The sequence below is a fragment of the Triticum urartu genome, chromosome 4A, assembly GCF_056163025.1.
Source record: "Triticum urartu cultivar PI428250 chromosome 4A, HENAU_Tu73, whole genome shotgun sequence".
NCBI lineage: Eukaryota > Viridiplantae > Streptophyta > Magnoliopsida > Poales > Poaceae > Triticum > Triticum urartu.
The window spans coordinates 579818316-579838404 of record NC_141876.1 but is presented as its reverse complement, the minus strand read 5'-3'; the positions used below and the strand labels follow the sequence as shown (position 1 = coordinate 579838404).

At 46.5% G+C, this 20089-nt stretch overlaps 4 protein-coding genes across 4 annotated transcripts; 2 read left to right on the top strand and 2 right to left on the bottom strand.

Moving 5' to 3' along the window:
- Positions 1-6711: 6711 nt before the first annotated feature.
- LOC125554301 (uncharacterized) lies at positions 6712-7428 on the top strand. The gene has a single exon (XM_048717877.2). It carries the CDS (start codon positions 6719-6721, stop codon positions 7259-7261), a length of 543 nt encoding a protein of 180 aa, XP_048573834.1. The 5' UTR covers positions 6712-6718; the 3' UTR covers positions 7262-7428.
- Positions 7429-9610: 2182 nt separating this feature from the next.
- LOC125552940 (transducin family protein / WD-40 repeat family protein) lies at positions 9611-15488 on the bottom strand. The gene is made up of 12 exons (XM_048716666.2): positions 15170-15488; positions 14852-15067; positions 13689-14780; positions 13007-13129; positions 12164-12345; positions 11850-12081; positions 11528-11737; positions 11322-11450; positions 10753-10821; positions 10242-10364; positions 10098-10148; positions 9611-9970 (listed from the first exon to the last, which is right to left on the bottom strand). The coding sequence occupies exons 1-12, from the start codon at positions 15413-15415 to the stop codon at positions 9821-9823; spliced, it is 2823 nt and encodes a 940-aa protein (XP_048572623.1). The 5' UTR covers positions 15416-15488; the 3' UTR covers positions 9611-9820.
- Positions 15489-17747: 2259 nt separating this feature from the next.
- LOC125552941 (L-ornithine N5-acetyltransferase NATA1-like) lies at positions 17748-19503 on the top strand. The gene is made up of 2 exons (XM_048716667.2): positions 17748-18535; positions 19256-19503. The coding sequence occupies exon 1, from the start codon at positions 17809-17811 to the stop codon at positions 18499-18501; it is 693 nt and encodes a 230-aa protein (XP_048572624.1). The 5' UTR covers positions 17748-17808; the 3' UTR covers positions 18502-18535; positions 19256-19503.
- LOC125552938 (uncharacterized) lies at positions 19504-20080 on the bottom strand. Its single transcript, XM_048716664.2, has one exon. The coding sequence runs from the start codon at positions 20052-20054 to the stop codon at positions 19713-19715; it is 342 nt and encodes a 113-aa protein (XP_048572621.1). The 5' UTR covers positions 20055-20080; the 3' UTR covers positions 19504-19712.
- Positions 20081-20089: the final 9 nt, after the last annotated feature.

The window sequence follows — 20089 nt, the reverse complement described above, 5'->3', positions numbered from 1 at the left end:
GCTTCGGTACTGCTGGGCGGCGATGTAGAGGCGTCGTTCGGGCTTGGCGTCCGTGTGGCCGTGGGCGCGGGAGTTGGCGTCGTCGGCATCGTCGGCGTTGCCGTCTGCATCTGGTTCAGGATGAGGCCGCGCTCCGCCATGTACCACGCCCTGAGCTGCTCGTCGTTGCTCTGGAGCATGTCCGCCCCTCCCATCAGAAAAGCTATGTTGGTGTTCCTCTTCTTTGCGGCGACGTTCGTCCGGAGCAGGTCGACGTTGGTCTGAAGCAGGTCGAGCTTGATGGCGCTGTTCGTCATCAGCGACGACCACCGCGCCTCGGTCTTCTCTTCACGTAGGACGGCCCGGGCCTGGGCGTCGGCGAGGCAATGCTCGATGGACTTCTGCACTCGCGCGGTTGCCGCGTCGGCATTTTTCCCCTTCTTTGCCAATTTGTGGCCATCCGGCCGCCCCTCTGACGCGCCCGGAGTCGTCGCGTCCGGCTTGTATGTCTCCTTGGCCTTGTCGAGGGTACGTCGGACTTCCGCCCACTTCTCGCACTTGTCAATGCGCTTGTAGACGTGGAGGTACTTGAAGTCGGCGTCGAGGTTGTCGCGCCGATCCATGATGAACATGCGCAGCAACTGCGCGGAGGAACAAACAGTTAGCGGGCGGCGGGCGTAGACGACGAAGAGATGCGGGCGAACGGCGTGCGTACCTGATCCTCAACGCTGGCGCCGCTCTCCGGGCGAGCCGCGACCTCCTCGACGATTCCATGCCATTTGTTGCACGCCCCCTAGATATGCCTCCAATGGTTCGCCATCGCCTTGGAGCCGCGCTGCATGTAGATGCCTTTGAAGTAGGGGTCGACGAGCTTCTGCTCGTCGAACTCGGCCTTGATGCGGTCCCAGTAGGTCTCGAAGCTCTGGTTCGTGCCGGTGGTCGGGTCGAGGCAGACGACTTTCCATGCTTCGGCGAGGCATTCCTCCTCCTTGGACGTCCACTTGATGTGTGGTTCGCCTGGCCTAGCCGCCCGCTTCTTCTTCTGGCGCCTCTTCGTCGGATCAGGAGCCGGCTCCTCCTCCTCCTCCTCGTCCTCCTCCTCCTCCTCGGGTTCCTGCGCTTCGTGCGCGTCCTCGCCGTAGACGTAGCCGAGCTCGGCCTCCATGTCGCCGCTGAGATCCACTACCTCGTCCTGGGTGGCGAACCCGGGAGACGCGGCGGCCGCGGTCGATCCTGTCGCGATGATGTCGTCCATGTCGGCTCTTGTGTCGTCGGTGTCGCCGAGGTGCGAGAAGGGCAGCGGTCCACGACGGAGATGGGGCGTCGGTGTGGACGCGTAGGCGGGCGGCGAGTAGTTGTATGGAGGGTACTGCACGCCGACGAAGGCGGGCGAGGGTGTGCACGTCGCGGGGTGGCCATGGGGGAAGATCACGTTTGGGTTGAACCCACCGTGCGCGTCGCCGTCGGCGTAGCCGGGCGACGACGATCCCCATGGAGATCCGACGCCTTGCTGTCCCCAGGGCGCGTACTGGGCGTGGCTGACGACGGGTGGATTCATCATCCCCGCGTGATCGACCGATGAGGAGGAGGACGCCGCGCGTGCCGCGTTGTCGCGGGCCTTCTTGGCGATGGCCCTGTTCCGCCGGTCGGTGGTGACTGCGTCACGTCGCTGAACTTCCACCCTCCACTCGGCGTTCGACATGCTCGGTGGCTTCAATGGCGGCGCCCTCGGCTTCCTCTGCTTCGGCTGGGCCACGGTGCCAGTCGTGGTTGCCGCCGCGCGCGGCATGGCGTACTTCTTCGACGGCATGGCGGCGACTGGAAGGCGAGCGGGAGGGGGTTTGGTGGGAGAAAAGGAGGGAGTGGCGGGAGGAAGGCGAGCGAGTGGGAGGGATGTGAGGGAAAAGCGTCAAGAAACGACGGGAAAAGACCCTCGGGTCGCCGCCAGGGCGGACCCACGCGCCTTTTTCGCTTGTGCCGGCTCCCCAAGCGCCCCTCAGGGCGTCGGGTTCGGCCTGGGTCCACAGGCATCAGTTTTAATCCGAGCCGGCGAAAAACGGGCTTCTGGGAGCGCAACTGGGCCGTTTTTTGGCGCCGGCACGGCAAAACGTCTGAGAAAGGCCTGTTGAGGCCGCGGCTGGAGATGCTGTAACATCTCATATTTGTCTCAAAAAAAATAACATCTCATACGGGGATTGTTACTCGTTTCATATTTTGTCTCAGAGGCAGCATATGAGTGCCCCTACTCCCTGCACAGTGCGACGAAGAGACGTGGAAACGCCCACGCAGGCGCACGCCTGGGCCAGGCCCATGTCCGGCTTTTTATTTTCTTTCAGAATTTTTTTTGTTCATTTAAAAATCATCATGATGGTCAAAAATATTTATAGCATATTTAATGTTTTTTTAATATCAGTACAGACACAAGCGCTCATATACACGCGCATACACTCACCCCTATGAACACACACGTACACCCTACCCCTATGAGCACCTCCGAAAGACTAAGCAGTCACCATTGAATGCGCATCGCCGGAAATTCCTGGTGGGCTGGGGATACCACAGTCCCTTTAACCATCCAACCACAGGTTAGTTTGTGCATATTTAATGTTGTCCATTGTGTATTTATACACATTTTGTCACATATCTATAAAAATATTCGTCGCACACGTATCTATTTGAAAAAGGTTGTCGCATATTAAAAACAATATTCTTCGTGTATCTAAGAAATGTTCATCATATATCAAAATGTTGGAAATGTGCATCACATATCTAAGAAAATATTCATCATGTTTTTGTAAAAAGCGTTGCAAAAATGGTTATCACGTCTTTAAAAAAATTATGTATAGAAAAGGAAGACATAAAAAGAAAAAAGAAAAGGGTAAAATACTCGAAAGAAAATAAGAAGATAAAAAATTGTAAAAAAACAAAAGAAGCCAAGGAAAAATTAATAAAAGAAAAGTTAGTAGCAAAATTAAAAAAAAAACGGAAGGGGCGTGCTAAGCGTCAACCTTATAATTTGGGGGGATAATCAATCGCCCCATAAGCCATCCGGTCTACTCCTATCTATGATCCCCACGCCACCAGACATTTCAGCCATCGTCCTCCCACCACCGTGCGCGCACAGGGGAGAAATAGTCTAGGGCAGCGAACTCTAGCGAGTGTTGCGCTTGCTTTGCGGCAATTGGCGGCGATAGGCCTGCAGCAGGGCGCGTCCGTAGCGGGGCTCCTACAAGATGAGTATCAGATCTTGGCTCTCAGCGGTCGACGCTACGATAAAGGCTCCGCTGCACTGGTATCCACTGTTGGTGAATGTCCACGACACTATGCTCTAGATTACATCAAAGCGTCTATCGTTGTAGAAGTCAGCTCATCTTGAAGCGGCGATGGTCAGTCCCATTTTGTACATGACTTGATACTAGACGGGGAAGAGAGTGCCCTAGTGCTATAGGCAGGGCCGGCCCTGGGGCATGGGCAGAGGGGCGACGGTCCAGGGCCCAGGCCGAAGGGGGGCCCATGATGTAGTACACATATAGTATAGTCCAGAAAAAAATAAACAAGGAAAAAATTATGAGAGGAAGAAAACAAGATGGGCTCGGCCCATCGGATCGCCTGGTAATGCGTAGCAAGGCGTCGCACACGCAAGTCACAGCCGCTCGATACACGCATACGTGTGAAACAAATCAATCAGAATGTCTGGCTTTCCCTTTCTTCTCAAAAATAAAAAAAATCTGACTTTTCCCATTCGTCGCTCGTCGGTTCTTCTTGGTCGTCTCATCTGCCTGTCGCTCTGTCGTTCCTCGCTCGGTGCCTCAGCCGCTCGTTGTCTCCACGGCACGCAGCAATCCGATAACTCGGCCTTCCAGCAATATGGCAATACATATGTATGCAAACGCAGGTCCGTACCCAATATTCATGTTCGGATGTTCCTGATCCATTCGTCCATCCCTAATTTCAGTAGTTTCTTTAGTACGTATATTAAACTATTCATCCCATGAAGTATCTATTTTTTGATGTATAATTTTCTAATTCAATCTTTCATAGTATGTATTCAATCATCTTAATTTTTTGTCATTCTGTGTACATGTCTAGGGTTCTGATCATCCGATCTATAAATTTCTAATTCGTTGTCTACTCTTTGCTTCGTAATATTAGGACATTAGCATGCCATGTTGCCTAAGAAGCATTTGTCGGGTGCTGAAAAAAGAAAAAAAAGAAAGAAATACATTTGAAAATTCAACCACTGAAGGGTTCTTTGACAAAGTATTTTACATCTTCAAGTATTGTTGATGTCAGTGAAGAACATAGGCAAGGAACTAATTCCGAGCATGAAAATTCAGATGTTAAGGTCAATGAAGATTGTGAAAGTATACAGAGAAGCAAATAAATTTGTTTCCTATTTGAGATAATCATGTCATGTTTGTTTTATTTTGCATTGTCCAACAACTATTGTAGTCAAATTTCAAACTAAAAATGTGTGGTCGAAAGTTTACTTTTAGTATTATGCAAATAAAGTTATATATATATGTATCACGCAAACACATACGTATAAATATGGTATTAGGATTTAAAGGGCCCATGTCGTCGAGTTCGTCTAGGGCCTCCCGAAACACAGGGCCGGCCCTGGCTATAGGTTAGGTAAGTGCTCCAAGGCCCATGATGGTATTGTTTGGAAGCCATTGCGGGTGCGAACGAGTATCACCCTGGTGCCGCAAGGCGCCTTGTTGGTGTTGCAAATTTTTAATTGTTCCATGGAGCCGTGCCCGTTGTCGTGCCAACTTCTTCCGATGTGGTCGTCCTTGCTCCCGTCGCGGTCGTCGGCTCGAGGATGGCCGCCGCCTGCACCCCTTCCGCCAGTCAGCCAAAGTCGCAAGCGAAGGGCCCGGCAAGGAAGAAGGCAGTTGCGGCGCGAGGTCGGGCTCATCCTCGACCCCTCAGGTGGGCCATGATGTTGAAGATGGTGATCGTGGTGCTATGGCCGGTGGTGGTGGCAACAATCTTTGCAACAATCATATTTGCTTGATTTGACCATGGCCGCTTGTGGCTTGATATTGCGCATTCATAGGGACAAACTTGCTATCTCTTGATATTGCGTGTGATTTTGAATATAAACTATTAAGGCATGCCTATTTTATATGAATTCCGTGCATCCATATGAATTCTAGTTCATGTCAATATTTGACCGCACAAATATTTACCATAAAACATTTTTTTATGGATGGCCTATATAACGATTTTGCAAAATGGGAATATAGCGCATCTGCTAAAGTTGTTCGTACTATAACTTGCCTTCCGGTGGGCCGGTGCTAGCTCCTCCCGCTCCACCTGCCTGCCGGGCGCTCTGCTTTCCGTCGTGTGTTTGCGACGCGTGGTAGCAACTAGGAACAGAGCAAGAGCAGAGGAGTGTCTGCTGTTACATACACCTGAACTGCGTAGGAGCAGCTCTCGTGACACTTTACACCAAATATAAACTTTAACCTTGCTTCTACATACTGCTCTCTTTCAGTGAGTGTTATTGTTACCAACACAACAAGCACCAGTTTGATCATTATCCTGCATGCTCCACTCCACGCATCCCAAACATGGAGCAGTAGATTTATCTAACTTGCACATGTATGTTACATCTTCGGTTTGTAGGCAATATCCTCGTCTTATCCTACGAATATTTGATTTTATTTTGAAAGGTATTGAGAAAAATCTTATGCCTGTCTTTTAGGAAGGTGATTGGACATATATAGTGTGATTTTCATAGTCTTAATTATATAATATTTGTGTGATTTAATTGAATCGGTACCTGCCACGGAAAATCAGAGTGGAGGGATGGTAGTGGAAGGTGCTGCGAAAATAAGCCAGCAATGTGAAAACAAACCGTCCACACCGCCCTACCAACTACCCTTTTAGCAGCAGAGATTACTTCAAAAACTTTGCGTTTTGATTGGTTGAACCGGTCATCCTCGGGGTTTGTATGTCCCCACCATCCATCTTATACCAGAACCTATGACTCTGGATTTATGATCGACGAATGGCAGTCATTAATGTAAAATCTGATACTCAAGCGTTGGCTAAGACCGGTCGTAATGGAAATATCATACTTAGTACTCCCTCTGTCCGGAAATACTTGTCGGACAAATGGATAAATATGGATGTATCTAAAACTAAAATACATCTAGATACATCCATTCTTACGACAAATATTTTCAAACATCATGCATATTAACTAGGCAATTTTGATAAGATGTTATAGAATTAAATGAAGAAAATGAAAGTTGAGTATCGTATCATGATACCGTATCATAATAAATGATATACTACTACATGTCATGCATGGTAATAAATAAAATATACATGATACTAATATATGATAGTACAATGCATTAGGGAGGTAGTATCAATACACTTTACATGATACTACTAGTATATGATACTCCCCATTATAACCAGCCTAAATCTGATTGATTTGGTATTAATGGAGTAACTAATTTCTCTCAGTAAATACGGAATTTTATCTTTCGTTGTACTCCATCCGTTCCTAATATAAGTCTTTTTAAATATTTCAATATAGACTACATACGGATGTATATAGACTAATTTAGATTGTAGATTCACTCATTTTGCTTTGTATATAGATCACTCATTTTACTTCGTATACAGTCCATTCCAGCTATTACTTAATTGGTTCTATTGGTTGCCTGCATAAATACACGCCGTCACGGTGAGGTGAGTAGGATACGACAATAGTCATATGGCGATGCATCCTCAGGTTGCTTTACTCCTCACCCTCGTCCTCCTCCTGGCGGCCGGAGATGGCGGCCTCGTCGTCGGCACTCTGCCCGCGATCATCACAAGGACATGCGTCGATGTCGGCCGCGGTGGGCAAGTGGGTTACGACTCCTGCGTGGAAGCGCTCTCGGCCGACTCGGCGGCCGCGTCCGCCAAGGACGCACGTGAGCTCGCCGTCGTGGCCACCAACCTTACCGTGGCCAACGTCACATCGACGGTGCTCGTCCTCGACGACCTTGTCAAGAACCTCGGGGAGTGCCTCCGCTACTACAGGGACATGAACAAGACCCTGGAGGGCGTGGTCGGTGACCTACGTGCTGGGCGCCTCAAAGCGGCGTCTCAGAAACTCTTGGATGCCACCGAGGCGCCCAGCTCCTGCGACATGCTCCTGTTCGAGGGGAGCGCGGAGAAGAACCCGATGAGCAAGGAGAACAACGACGCCGAGTGGCTGTCCCGAGTGGCATATGCGATTGCTAGCTTGCCGGCGCCGAATTCTCGGCACTGACGTCAAGTTTAATTCTTGGTCTCATGCAACTTATTAATCTAGCTACGCAGCTAGCTGGTGGTTGATGTGATTGCCATTTACTCGGTCCATCGCATAAAATGAAATTGCCATTTGATGTCCAGCGTGTGTGATGTCAATTCCATATACAGAACGGCTCTAATGTGACAGATAACATCTCATACGGGAATTGTTGTTGATCCACATTTTGTCTCCAGACAAGACAGGCTGCATGAGTGGGGACCTCCTGTTCGGCCCTCTCTGCGCCAGTTCAGGACTGCTGGCACCCACGCACGACGCCGACAGTATATTTTCATTTACAGAACCACAACTATTGCAAAATTGCTTTAACTGCAAATTCTACATCATCATTTTCACATCATATAATACAATATGTTAAATGAAGGTTAATCTTGACAAGACTCGGCAGGCAACCTATAATTATTGTCGACAAGTACTACTTTTCTATGCAACTTTATCTATGATCTGCCATCGCTTCACTCACTATTGCCTATATAAAATAAGTTGTGAGGATAGTAACTATAAAATTAAATGCACCATTTCATTCTCCATTGCTCCAACTATCCACCCCTCTCCTCCACCACCCCCACTCCATTGCACAACTGCATCTGCAGCCATAAATTTCCTGTGGTAAAATTCGAAACATATACTCCCTCCGTCACGGTTTAGAAGGCACAGTTAAATTTGCGTGCGTTTCCACAATAGACAAAGTTTAGGGCGCATTGCATTTATTTCTAATAGCTAATTAGTACTATTTCTATATGCATGCGTAGTGTGAATGCTATTTTTTAGCCCATCTTTATATGCATGCGTAGTGTGAATGCTATTTTTTAGCCCATCTCATAACCAATAGATAACCACCTAGGTTCCAGAGAATTTTCAACCGCGCCTTCTAAACCGTGACGGAGATAGTAATATATTTTTCATAATCCATACACATGTCCACGATCTTACTGTAGACATGTTCAGAATAGACTCTGTGTATGCCGTCCATGCTTGCTTTCCTGTCCCCAAAATAAGTGTTGGGTCTCACAACACAACATAATGTAGAACTCAGATGGTCAAACCAGAATACTTCATTTCTGAACTCGTGCAGTGCTGGCGACTACATAGCTCAACAATCGCCATAGTAGCATATGGCATGAGGCACTTGCAGATTTGAACAGTGGCAGGCTGAAAGCTATACACATAACAAAATAAACATGAGGAACTTCTTAAACAAATAACAAGAGTGTGCAAAGGACTGAAGGTGCAATGTTCAAACACATCGTTCCAAGTCAGCCACAACCAAGGTCAGTTAATTCATTTTGTGGCAAACCGAAGTCCATTAAGTAGTACCGTGTGAGCAAAACTTCATGCTACATGGATTCAGCTCCAAAGAAGAGTACTATTATACTCTATATGAGGACGCGATCCCGCAAGATTTCAAAGGATGAAGTCACGTGAATGGATCGCCTATATAATATATGAAGCATTAACCGGTAACATGTCAATTTAGTATACCTCGAAGAAATACACATCCAGTATGGGCTCATGTATCCGGATGCTATAGATCCTAAACTTTTACAGTATATGTTGACTATTAGGCATGAACAGACATTACAAACTCAAAGTTCTATAACCGCAAGACAACTAGCTCCAAATCATATTACATGGTCTTCTCTAGAGAAAAACAAAATGCTAAACCAAACTTCCGTAGAACAGCAAGAGGTGCATGAGGTCAGCCCAATAGTTGATCCATCATCATTTGCACCATTATAAGAATATACTTGATGAAAACTGAATAATCCTATCATGTTTGATGCTAAGGATTTTATCAAACATAAGTCAGGTCTTTACCATGTTTCGACCCATTAATGCCATAAGAGCACTATCATCCATAACTGTTTTTACCATGTTTGCCAACCTCGCGTGAACAAAAATTGCCATGAAAAAGATTCGGGTTGCCATGCTTAAACTCCAAATGTTCAGGATTTATCATTTCCGAAAAAGTTTACTCAATATGGAATTATGGTTTGCATTTGAGATCACAGCAGTGGCATCTGGCGTCGCCCTATGGATTGCAACTGCAACAACACCTGGTCAGAAAATGACAGCTCAATTCTTTTGTAGTACGATTTTCTATTAAAAAATTGGAGGTTTTCAAAAGTAAAAGACTTTATTTACAGTCCAAACTCCAAAAGTTTGAATTCCCCAAAAGTTTTATACTCTAAACGTCCTACTTTTCAAAAAAGGTCTCGAATTTCCAGAAGTTTGATATTTCAAATGCTCTGAAAACCTTGAATTTGTTTTGTAACTTTTAAGCTAGGGGTGCTGCAATTTCTGAAAGCATAAAAAAAAGGTTTGACCAAGCATTGACTTCCTAAAAGAGAGGTACACGTACACCTCCTTTCCCTAGCAGGCAACCGCCAAGTAACAATGGCCCACACACAAACTTCTCAAAATTCTGCTGTGCTCATGACAGTATGAAATGAACACAATAATACAGTGTGGCGTGTACATCTACAACAGTTGAGTAAAAACTGACAAATAAATCCTTGCTCAGCTCTGTACAGACGCCTTGGGTTTCTTCTTTTTCCTTTTCTCGCCGCCGTCCGACCTATCTGACCGCTTCGACTGCTCCTGCCTGATCTCCAGGAGCTTCGCCTTGGCGTCCCGGAATGGCGCATCTGATCTCATCGTCAACAGTTCCTGAAAGATTTATGTGCATGAAACAAATCGCCGAAAAGTCAAGGCCTGGTTGCACTGAAAATTTCAGGATAAAAATACCTCAACTTGCACTAAAATGTTAAAATACAAAGGTGGCATCTTATCTTACCTTTATATGATCCATCGCGGCGAGATTGAAACCTATGGTATCCTTGCAGTCCTGGAGGATGTTTAAAATCAAATAAGGGCATGACCTCAGATTGCTGCAAAGCGGCTATCTATTTTCTAGAGGAGGTGATTGCAGGTTATTTACCTTCACTCTACCGTAAAGAATATCCTTCAGTGCTGTCAGTATCGATCTTGCAGCCGGTGTGGTAGTTAGCTGGTTGTGGTGTGTTTGAAGCAGCACAAGGCAAACCCGACAAACAAGCTCAACCTGCATGGTCACGACAAAAGAGATCAGGATTTGTGCATATCAAGTTATCGAGAGAAATCTGCAGCAGGTCACACAAATTCAAGCAGCAAATCAACAACGAATGCCATGTCTAAGTTTAACTAGCCCAAAACTTGGCAAGCGCGCACTAAACAAAATCAAACTACTTCATGTGTGTCCTGGATAGTGGAGGATACTATCATAGAAAGTGCAACTCCAAGAGGACAGCATGAATATGAATTATGAAATATCATATGTAGCCACAATCAAGAGAAATTGAAAAAAATATTTGATACAGAAATGTGAGGATCAGAAATTAAGAACACGGACAGGAATTTTGCAAGTTAATACAGCACTAGGATTAAATATCGAAGTATCAATATCACTGTACCTTCAATGGGATTAGAGACCACTCCTTCAAGTAAGCCATGAGCTTTAGTGCATCTGAGAATGGCAACGACTGCTCAAGGGAAAAAAAGGAAAATACGAACATGTTATCAGATGACGAATGATTATATGCAGAGAAATACCATTCGCTTGGTTGCTAAGTTGATGGTTCGTCATAAATAATAACTTGAAATCAGTTGAATAGCTCTCATGTAGACACATCATGAGATATCAATTCCTAACTGAAGAAGCACATCATGAAAAATCAGAGCTCCAACTGAAAGACACTCAACTGAACTACGATATGATGCACAAAGGGCAATGACTTGTCTGTATTGTTGACATATTCAACTTTAGTTTCGACAAGATGACGAACACACAGACGAGGATCATAAGGGGACACATTTCTTACATAAAGGTCACGCACATGATTGTTGCACTATATAAGTATATAATATATGTCTACTTCACAATGAACTACTGATGAGGACTCAAAAGGCTGTAACCCGCAATAAATTCGGGTAAGATCAATTTAAAATATAGTAATCCATGACAAATTAACAAGAATCTTACCAGAAGGGCTTGTTCCAAGTCATTTGGGCGGACACTTGACACTGCATTCAGAACATATTCTGAAGGTGAATGCCCTTGCATTATAACATTAGGCTTAGATTTAGTTCCCTCCCCATCATTTTTTAACTCCTGACAATCGCAAAATACACAGCTGACGTTAATGTCCATTTGGTAACTTAATGTTTGTTAATGCACTCGAGTACTACCTTCTGCTCATTAAGACGTTTTTCTTCTTCCTCAGCAGTGTCAAGTGCATCAATAATTGAATCAGCAGCAGTTACTGTCTCTTTTGTTTTCTTACCAGGAACACCCACAGAACCCTCATCAGGAGCATCATCTTTCTGCCCATATCTATCTTCAACCGCATTGTCTAAATCAGCCTCAAAAGTTTCCTCCAATCTTTTCTCCCTCTCTTCCTGCAAATTTTGGTGCGTGTGGGTTCAAGAATTAGAAGGCAAATCTCGGGCTTGATAGAATACCTCAATATATTCAACATGGAAACTTCATTCAAGGCAATTCATAGAATACCTCAATGAAAAGCTGTTCTTCGGTACGATCCCAACGCCGAATAGAGCGATCATGAGAGCCTGTTACGATAAAATCACCACGACTGCTAATCGCAAGGCACCAGACTTCAGCATGGTGTCCTTCAAGCGTTAACAAAAGCTCAAATTTATCAGCGTCCCAGTACTTCACAGTACGATCTTTCCCCACACTGAACATGTAATGAGTTTTAGGAACAAACTTAACATCCATCACACTGCAAGAGGGAACACAAAAAAACCTGTAAGGATTCTGCCACTATTCAGAGCATGAGATAAAACCAAAAGGCAAGAAAGGACCTGTCTGTGTGGGCAAAGATGGACTTATGGCAGTCACCAAAATCCATACCCCAAATCTTCAGATTTTTGTCTGCAGAACCAGTAACTATTAGAGCACCATCGGATGATATGTCCATGCAGAGAACTGGAAGCTTGTGCCCGTAAAGTGAAAGACAAAACTTTAGTGTGTCCAGAAAGAAGACCTGCATAAAATGTGAAATATTAGGGGAAGCAATAATTGAAGCCAGGCTTGTTTCTAGATTGCTTTTCGATTGCTACAATTTTGCAGGGCGCCAATTGGCATCTCAGAGAAATCGTCAAATCACTCAACAATTCTCCAAATCCAAAGCAAAATTTAGATGTTCAGGTACAACGGTTGAAATGAACACCTAGCTAGTGGCATTTATCCCTTATCTTTCTTTTAGCTGATACAGAGGTTGTGCTCTAAATAGTAAATACATGAATAGCAAAGTTAGCACGAGTAAGTATATTTCAATAATATTTCTTCTCGCTTATATTTCCTTTCTTTACATTGTCAGGAGAAATGATTGGCAGTGACACAAATATAAAAAAAAAGGATGGCGGATGGCAGATCACCTCATAGAAGCACAGAAAATTATGTGCTCAAATGTATTAACACGCTGAAAAGCACAAGTCAACAGATATTCACTTATGTGTACATCGACTTGATACTATTCTCCTCAACTATGAAACATGTGGTCGAAATACATCAATTCTAAGCAGTAAATGATGAACCTTTTTTTTAAGCAAGTAAATGCTGAACTTTGTGTGTGTGTGTGTGGAAGGGGGTTGGGGGGGATGCGAAGCTCAAGACCATGATCATAATGAGTATAAGAATACAACCTTCACTGTGCAATCCAAAAGAGCAACAGCAATATGCTTCCCAGTTGGACCGATGGACACTGCAAGGACATCGTCATTCATTTTCAAGGTTCTCACATTTGTTACACTCAGATACTTTGCGTCCTGAAACAAAAGAATAACATTATGAATATCTGCAGATAAATTTAAATCCTAGTTTCCAATGCAAGAATTTCACAGCACACATTTCAATCCACAAGCTTTTTAGCAGAGCTGTGGGGTATCGTTGGTAACACAAAAATATGTTGAGAATTGCTATACAAATAATGGATACACACATTACCATTGAAATTGATACAAATAAGAACAAAAAGTGAGGGATAAAAGAATTTCTTTTGGCATGGAACTTATCTTCTACGGTTTTACAAAGTCATTACTTAAGACAAGGAAGCCTCCAACTTATTTAGTTCATGGATAGAGCTATAGAAGCCAATAACATATATCAACATGAAAAACAGATGGGACAAGCAATCACATGGTTTCACATTTTTAGAAGCTAAATTAGGAAATTAGTAATGACATGTCTTCATGTGGACGACTCATTTCATAAAACTGGTGGTAAAAGAGAAATAAAAATAAGAGAAAATCATGAAATATCAAAAATGTTATTCAGTGCACAATTACTACAATAGACTCCATGATAAGAAATAGACTGAAGACTCACCGAATCAGATTTCTGCACTAACTGGTATTCCCAGAACTTGACATCGTGATCAGCACTTCCGGTGACAAAACCCCGTGCATTAACAGTTCCATCCTCATCTGGAATGAGTACAATCGATCGTATGGAACCAGCGTGAGCTTCTATTACATCAATCGAGTTCCCACTGTTAATATCAATAATCTCCAAGGTACCAGTCTTTGTGCCGATAAGGCCATACCGATTCCCAGGAACAAATGCACTGCACAACCCATATCCAGAGTCAACAGTCCTAAGACAGTCACCTGTACTAGGATTCCAGATTTTAACAGCATTGTGACTAGTTGACATTAGGAGGTTGTCCTCTGAGTTAAGTGCAAGACTCCTGATGTCAGAACGATGCCCATGTATCTCAACTGAGTACATCTTAGACACTTTCTCAATATCCACCGAGTACGTCTCAAGCACGTTATTGTTCAGAGACAAAGACAGGGTCGCAAGGCAGCCTTTTGGTGGATTGCTTGGAGAAAATGCAACAGAGCAAATTTTCTTGCTGGTCCGCAAAACTTGGAGGAGCTTAAATACATCGGTAACCACAACAGTGGGATTCTGAGAGTCTTGAGCTGGCAAAGGATCTATGACACTACCATTCCCTTCCGCCGCCGCAGCTTTCGCTGAAGCCTTCTCCTTCTTCCTGTGCAGCCGCCTCTTGGCCTTCCGTGTGGCCTCTGTTTCATCAAGAATCCTATAGATATCAGCAGTTTTCCCCGCCACCTGGCATGCCACAAGACTGCCATCCTTATTGAACCTAATGGTCTGAATTCTTTCTTTGCTCTGCCTCGGAATTTCGCCAAACAGCTTGAGTGCATCCCATTTGTTCCAATCTTCGCCCTCTTCAGCTGATTGCCTGATTCTAAACACCCGGAGCTCTGGATCGGCCGAGCCAGACACCAAAAACTTCTCGCTAGGATCAACATCCATGGACCATATCTCGCTGTGGTGGCCACCTACAATTTGAAGGCAGTGCTGTGTGTCGAGGTCCCAGACCCGGATGAACTTGTCCTTGGAGCAGGTCACCAGCTTCTTCCCCGAATCCAGGAACACTAAATCCGTTACCTGCAGCAAGCAATCCACAAATTAGCATTGTTGGCTACGCCAGCAAATGGAGATAGAGAGCATATCCAAACCTGATCACGGTGGCCACGGAGCCGGAAGAGGCCGGCCTGTGCAACGACGTCCCAGAGGATAACATCGCAGTCCTTGCTGCCGGAGGCGAGGACAGCGCCGGAGGGAGCGAAGCGTATGGCAGAAGCAGCAGAGCGGTGGCCGTGGAGCGTCGCCTCGCAGGCGCCGGTCTCGGCGTCCCACAGCCTGATGCTCCCGTCGGCATGGCCACTCGCAACCTGAACAAGCCAACAGAGAGGAAAAATCAATCCAGCTCGTTCAGAAACGCGGGGAGCAGGAAAAGGGGACGAATTTCAGGCGAGGCGAGAGGGGGGGAATACCGAGGAAGCGGAGGCGGAGGCGGCGGCGGGGGAGGAGGCGACACAGGAGACGGCGAGGGAGGCGGAGGAGGAGGATGGGGTGAAGGTGGCGGAGGGGAGGCCGCGCTTGAGGTCCCAGGCGGCGAAGCGGTCGAGGGCGGCGGCGAGGAGGCGGCGGCCGGAGGGGTCGTAGACGACGTTGGACTCCGGGGAGGCGACCACGCCGAAGGAGAGCGCCGGCTCGTAGCGGAGGTAGGCCTTCACCATGGCGCCCGGCCGCCGGCGGCGTGGGAGGGGAGAGTGGTTGTGGGGGTTAGGGTTTAGTTGGGGCGGGCAGGAGGGCGCCCGGCCCGGGGGTTTTAAGGGATCTCGCAGTTTTAAATCTCGTTTATTTTTTTCAAAAAAAATGAGTTGAAATTTCATTCGTTTTTAGGGGAGATTTTCATTTATATGATGCTCACAAGTTTGTCCTGTGTACATTCAAATAATAATAATAATAACTTCATTTATAATGAATAAATGAAACTTCAGCAGAATAAACTTTGTTGCATATAAAGGACAACAGCAATATCAAATATGTTTATTTCATATACTACTCATCCCTTCATCATCCTCTCTAGCAAACATGCGGCTAGGGTTTCTCCCTCCCGGCGACGGCGCCACCGATCTGCCTTGTCTCATGTGGTCTTAGGACGACGAAGGTGCAGTGGATCCTAGCCATTGTCGACGGGAGGGCTTCATTTTTTATGTTTCTTTGCGTTTTTGTTAGGGTTTGTGTCCTACTCAGGAGGCGACACAGCGACAGCTCCCTGAATATGGAATAAGGTTCTCCCCTTCTAGCCCTGTTTCGGTGGTGCGCCTAGCATCATCGAAAAGCGTGTGGAGGTGAGTCTTCGTCGGATCTGTCTTTGGTGGATCTGCTCGGATCTTGTCTTTCTCATCTACGCTCATGTGTCTTCATATTGGATCCTTCCGATCTACGCTTCTATTCATCGGCGGTGGTTGTTGTTCTATGGGGCCTTGGCACTACGACTTTCCGACTATCTACTTCAATAAGTTTTGCCAACTCCGGAGAGGAAGGGGCAATGATAGTGACGCGCTTTCGGCTCGCTTCAGGGCTTGTATTCGTCCTAGGTGGTCTACGGATCTGAATGTAATTTTTTATTTTTGATGTCCGTTGTATTACCATGATTAAAAATGAATTGATTAAAAATTCTCGTCAAAAAATAACAAAGTGAAGATAAAAAATGTATAAAACAATAATAATGCATTTATACAAGGAAAAGGTGAAAAAATGGTCGTTTATTCGATGAGAAGTTTCCCTATCCAGAAGCGGGAACAAACCGTAAAGTTTCTCTACCGACAATAATCTAATGCAAAGATATTTCAAAAATCTGCTAAAGGTATGATCTGTTTAAAAATGATAGGTACATAAGTTGTCAATTGCATCACATCCATTGGCAGGATAATCATCTGTTTAAGAACACTGACATCAACTGGAAGGATTTGCAACCCCACAAAGAAAAAGGATTCGCATGCCAAAGATCCTTGATTCGAGTTCTTTCAAACCATGTTTAATGTCGACTGTCATTTTATATGGTCATATGAAGCTATATCCACCTTTGATATCAGTGTACTTACCTTTTTGATGGCTAAGAATACCATCATTCCTAAATGCTAAACAGTCGCTCAAGACAAATAGAACAAATATCAAAAATATTTTATGAATTTTCATACATAATTATTTGAAATATAGCTGTCCATTGGATCTTATTCGTGGGCCAAAAATTTCTTTTTCCGAGAATCTACGAGGATAGCAACAACAATAGTCTCATTACCAAGAATAATAAAATTAAACAAATGATATAATTTATACAAAAACTGTCAGAAATACAAGTCGTCACCCCTCTGCTCGAGAATTGGGCATTGTCCATTATGTTCAAACCATCTTGATGATTTGTGAACTATTATTTGATATGGAGATAACATCATCTTCGATCCAAACACATTTCATTTCCTTTGTGCTAAGAAACCTTCGCCCCTGATTGCTAAGCAAACGCTCTAGACATAGATCAATTTATGTAACATTTGGTGTCTTTTCTTTATTTCCTTCCAGAGCGGTGCGAGGTGTTTTTTCTTTCTTTTCGAGAGCAATGTGTGGTGCTTTCACACGAAGACGCGCGGCTGTTTTGACGCGAACACGCCGCTCGAGCGCTCTCTTTTCACGCTAGGAATCTTTCCAAGAGGTTGGTCCTTAGGCGTGACTTCCTCTGGAATCGGCGCCTTGGGAACCCAATCCTGAGGAATTTTGAGAAGGCAATCCTGTGATCCAAATGCACTCCGTAGAAAACAATCCTGAGGTTTACAATCCTATGAAAATCTTGTGAAATCAATCCAAAGAAGGCCTGGTGCTAAAAATGCAAAGGGGTGTGCAAAGATCACAGAGGCTTAGTAGACTAGCACATAATGTTGAGCACCATAATTTGTTTTTAAGCATATCATCATATGTAAAAAGTTCAATCAATTTAAAGAGAAACCACTCTACATTTCCATCTCCACCGGTCATCTCATCACAGAGCAGAGCAGAGCAGAGGAGCAACCCTAGCTGCAGCGCAGCGTATCCCACCCACCCACCCCCGACCCCTATCGCCCGCACCAAGATGGCGGCGGCGCCGACGACCTTCTCCGGCGAGGTGTGGGCGGAGCTGCGCCTGGCGGACGCGCGCGACGTGCCGCACATCCACAGCCTCATCCACCAGATGGCGGAGTTCGAGCTCCTCACCGACCTCTTCGCCGCCACCCACGAGCTGCTGGCCTCCACCCTCTTCCCCACGCCCCGGCCGGCCCCCTTCGCCTCCTTCACGGCGCTCATCCTCGACCTCTCCCCGTCCCCCGCACCGGCCACCGGCGACACCGTCGGCTCCCGCCGCCTGGACCTCCCCGCGTCCCCCCCGCTCGCCGACCCGGAGGCCGGCGCCTTCCCGTCCCCGCGCGGCGGCGGGCGCGTCACGGCCGGGTTCGTCATCTGCTTCCCCAACTACTCCACCTTCCTGGCCAGGCCGGGGCTGTACGTGGAGGACATCTTCGTGCGCGCGCCGTGGCGCCGCCGCGGGCTGGGCCGCATGATGCTGTCCGCCGTCGCCGGCCGGGCCGCGGAGATCGGGATGGGCCGCGTGGAGTGGTGCGTGCTCGACTGGAACCAGAACGCCATCGACTTCTACGAGGGGATGGGCGCCGAGGTGTTCAAGCAGTGGCGCATCTGCCGCCTCACCGGCCCCGCCCTCGACCAGTACAAGGGCGCCGGCGGCCAGGCGGAGGAGGAGCAGGACGCCGCCGGGAAGGCCGGTCAGTAGGAGAGGAGAGGACAGATCTGGGCTCCCGAGACTGGTAATAATAAAGGCGGTGGATTTTGCCTCCACTCGGTGATGTATTCTTCCTTGCTACTGATAGTGATTTAGTGCATTGCTATGTTCTTCATGGAGATGAATTATGGACCTGCTCTTGCCTTCCTTGGAATATGTGTTGAACTGAATCTGAAACTGGAATTGTTCCCTGTTGCTATCATATTCTGCGTTGGAATGCATGATAGGAGCTGGATGAGCAACACACTCCTAGTCCAAATTCTGAAGGGGTTCATCAGAGAATTACATTGATCGAAACTCTCGCACCCCTGAAAACGTCTAATAAAACTGAAAAATCAGAGACCCCCTTGTGAGAAGTGACGCCGTGTTGGCCTGTTGGATCTTAACTTTCATTTGATGAGCCATTATAGAAGGTCAAACATCGGTCTTGCAAAGTAGAGATTTTACTGAAACAAGGTCCCCAAGGCTTGGCTTGTGATCTGCACCTAATGATTACTCCCTCCGTCTCAAGATGAGTACAGCTTTATACAGTTAGTACAAAGTTAAGACACTTATTTTGCGACGGAGGAAGTACTTTTCATGATAACTGGAAGTCACAATGTTTCTGCCATAATGAACAGATTGCGTGTCGATGTTGCGTAAGTGTACAAGGCTACAAGCTGAAATTAACGCCGATGTTGCATAATAAGTGCATACTACAAGGAAAACTGATTCTTGTTTCTCATGTAGTTTCATTTCTATGTAGATTGTTTCTGAATCTGCATTGATGATGCTCTTACGGGAGGCAGCAGTGGAGAATTTTCTGCAATGGGTGAAAGCCTCAGGTCGTTTTCTCGGAGAAGAAAAGGTGAAGGATGCAAGCGTGATTGAGGGTAAAGATTATGAATTCAAATATCAGCCGTTGGTGTCATCCGATGAAGGAATCAGGTTCCATGCATGTGTTGTATACTTACTAAGATAAGATGTGGCTAAAGAGTTGATGATCAGGTTCAATTGCATGTCTAATAAAATATTTTTGTTTATAATCATCCTATCAATGGAAATCCCGGTAAAAGAAAGAACAACAACGAAGGATCTTCATCGACTAACTGGCGACGATATTGGGCCGGGATCAAGAGCTAAATTATTGAACTCTGAAGACGTGAACAAAGTCATCATCGGAGCCTCAACCTACCGGCAGCATCTCATCAACAGAAACCTATCTAGCAACGATCGACGATGGTCTTGATGGGCCCGATGTTGGGCTCGCCGAACAGGGCGACGCCCTGGCGGGTCCTGAGCGTCGCGTACTCGCCGGCCGCGCGGGCCTTGTGCGTCGTGTACTCGCCGGCTGCGCGGGCCTGGCTCTTGAGGCTGGCCCAGTAGCGCTTCGCCGCCGCCGCCGCCGCGCCCTTGATCCCCTCCGTCGTTGTCCATGGCCCCGCTCCGGCCGGCGCCGGAGCCGCCTCCTCCTTGCGCGCCAGCGCCTTGAGCATGGCCTCCTCCTCCGCGGCCATGGGCGCCGCCGCCTTGAGCATGGCCTCCGCCGCCCCCTTGGTGTCCATGGCGCTCGAACGTCGCGGCCGGGCTTGGTCGTCAA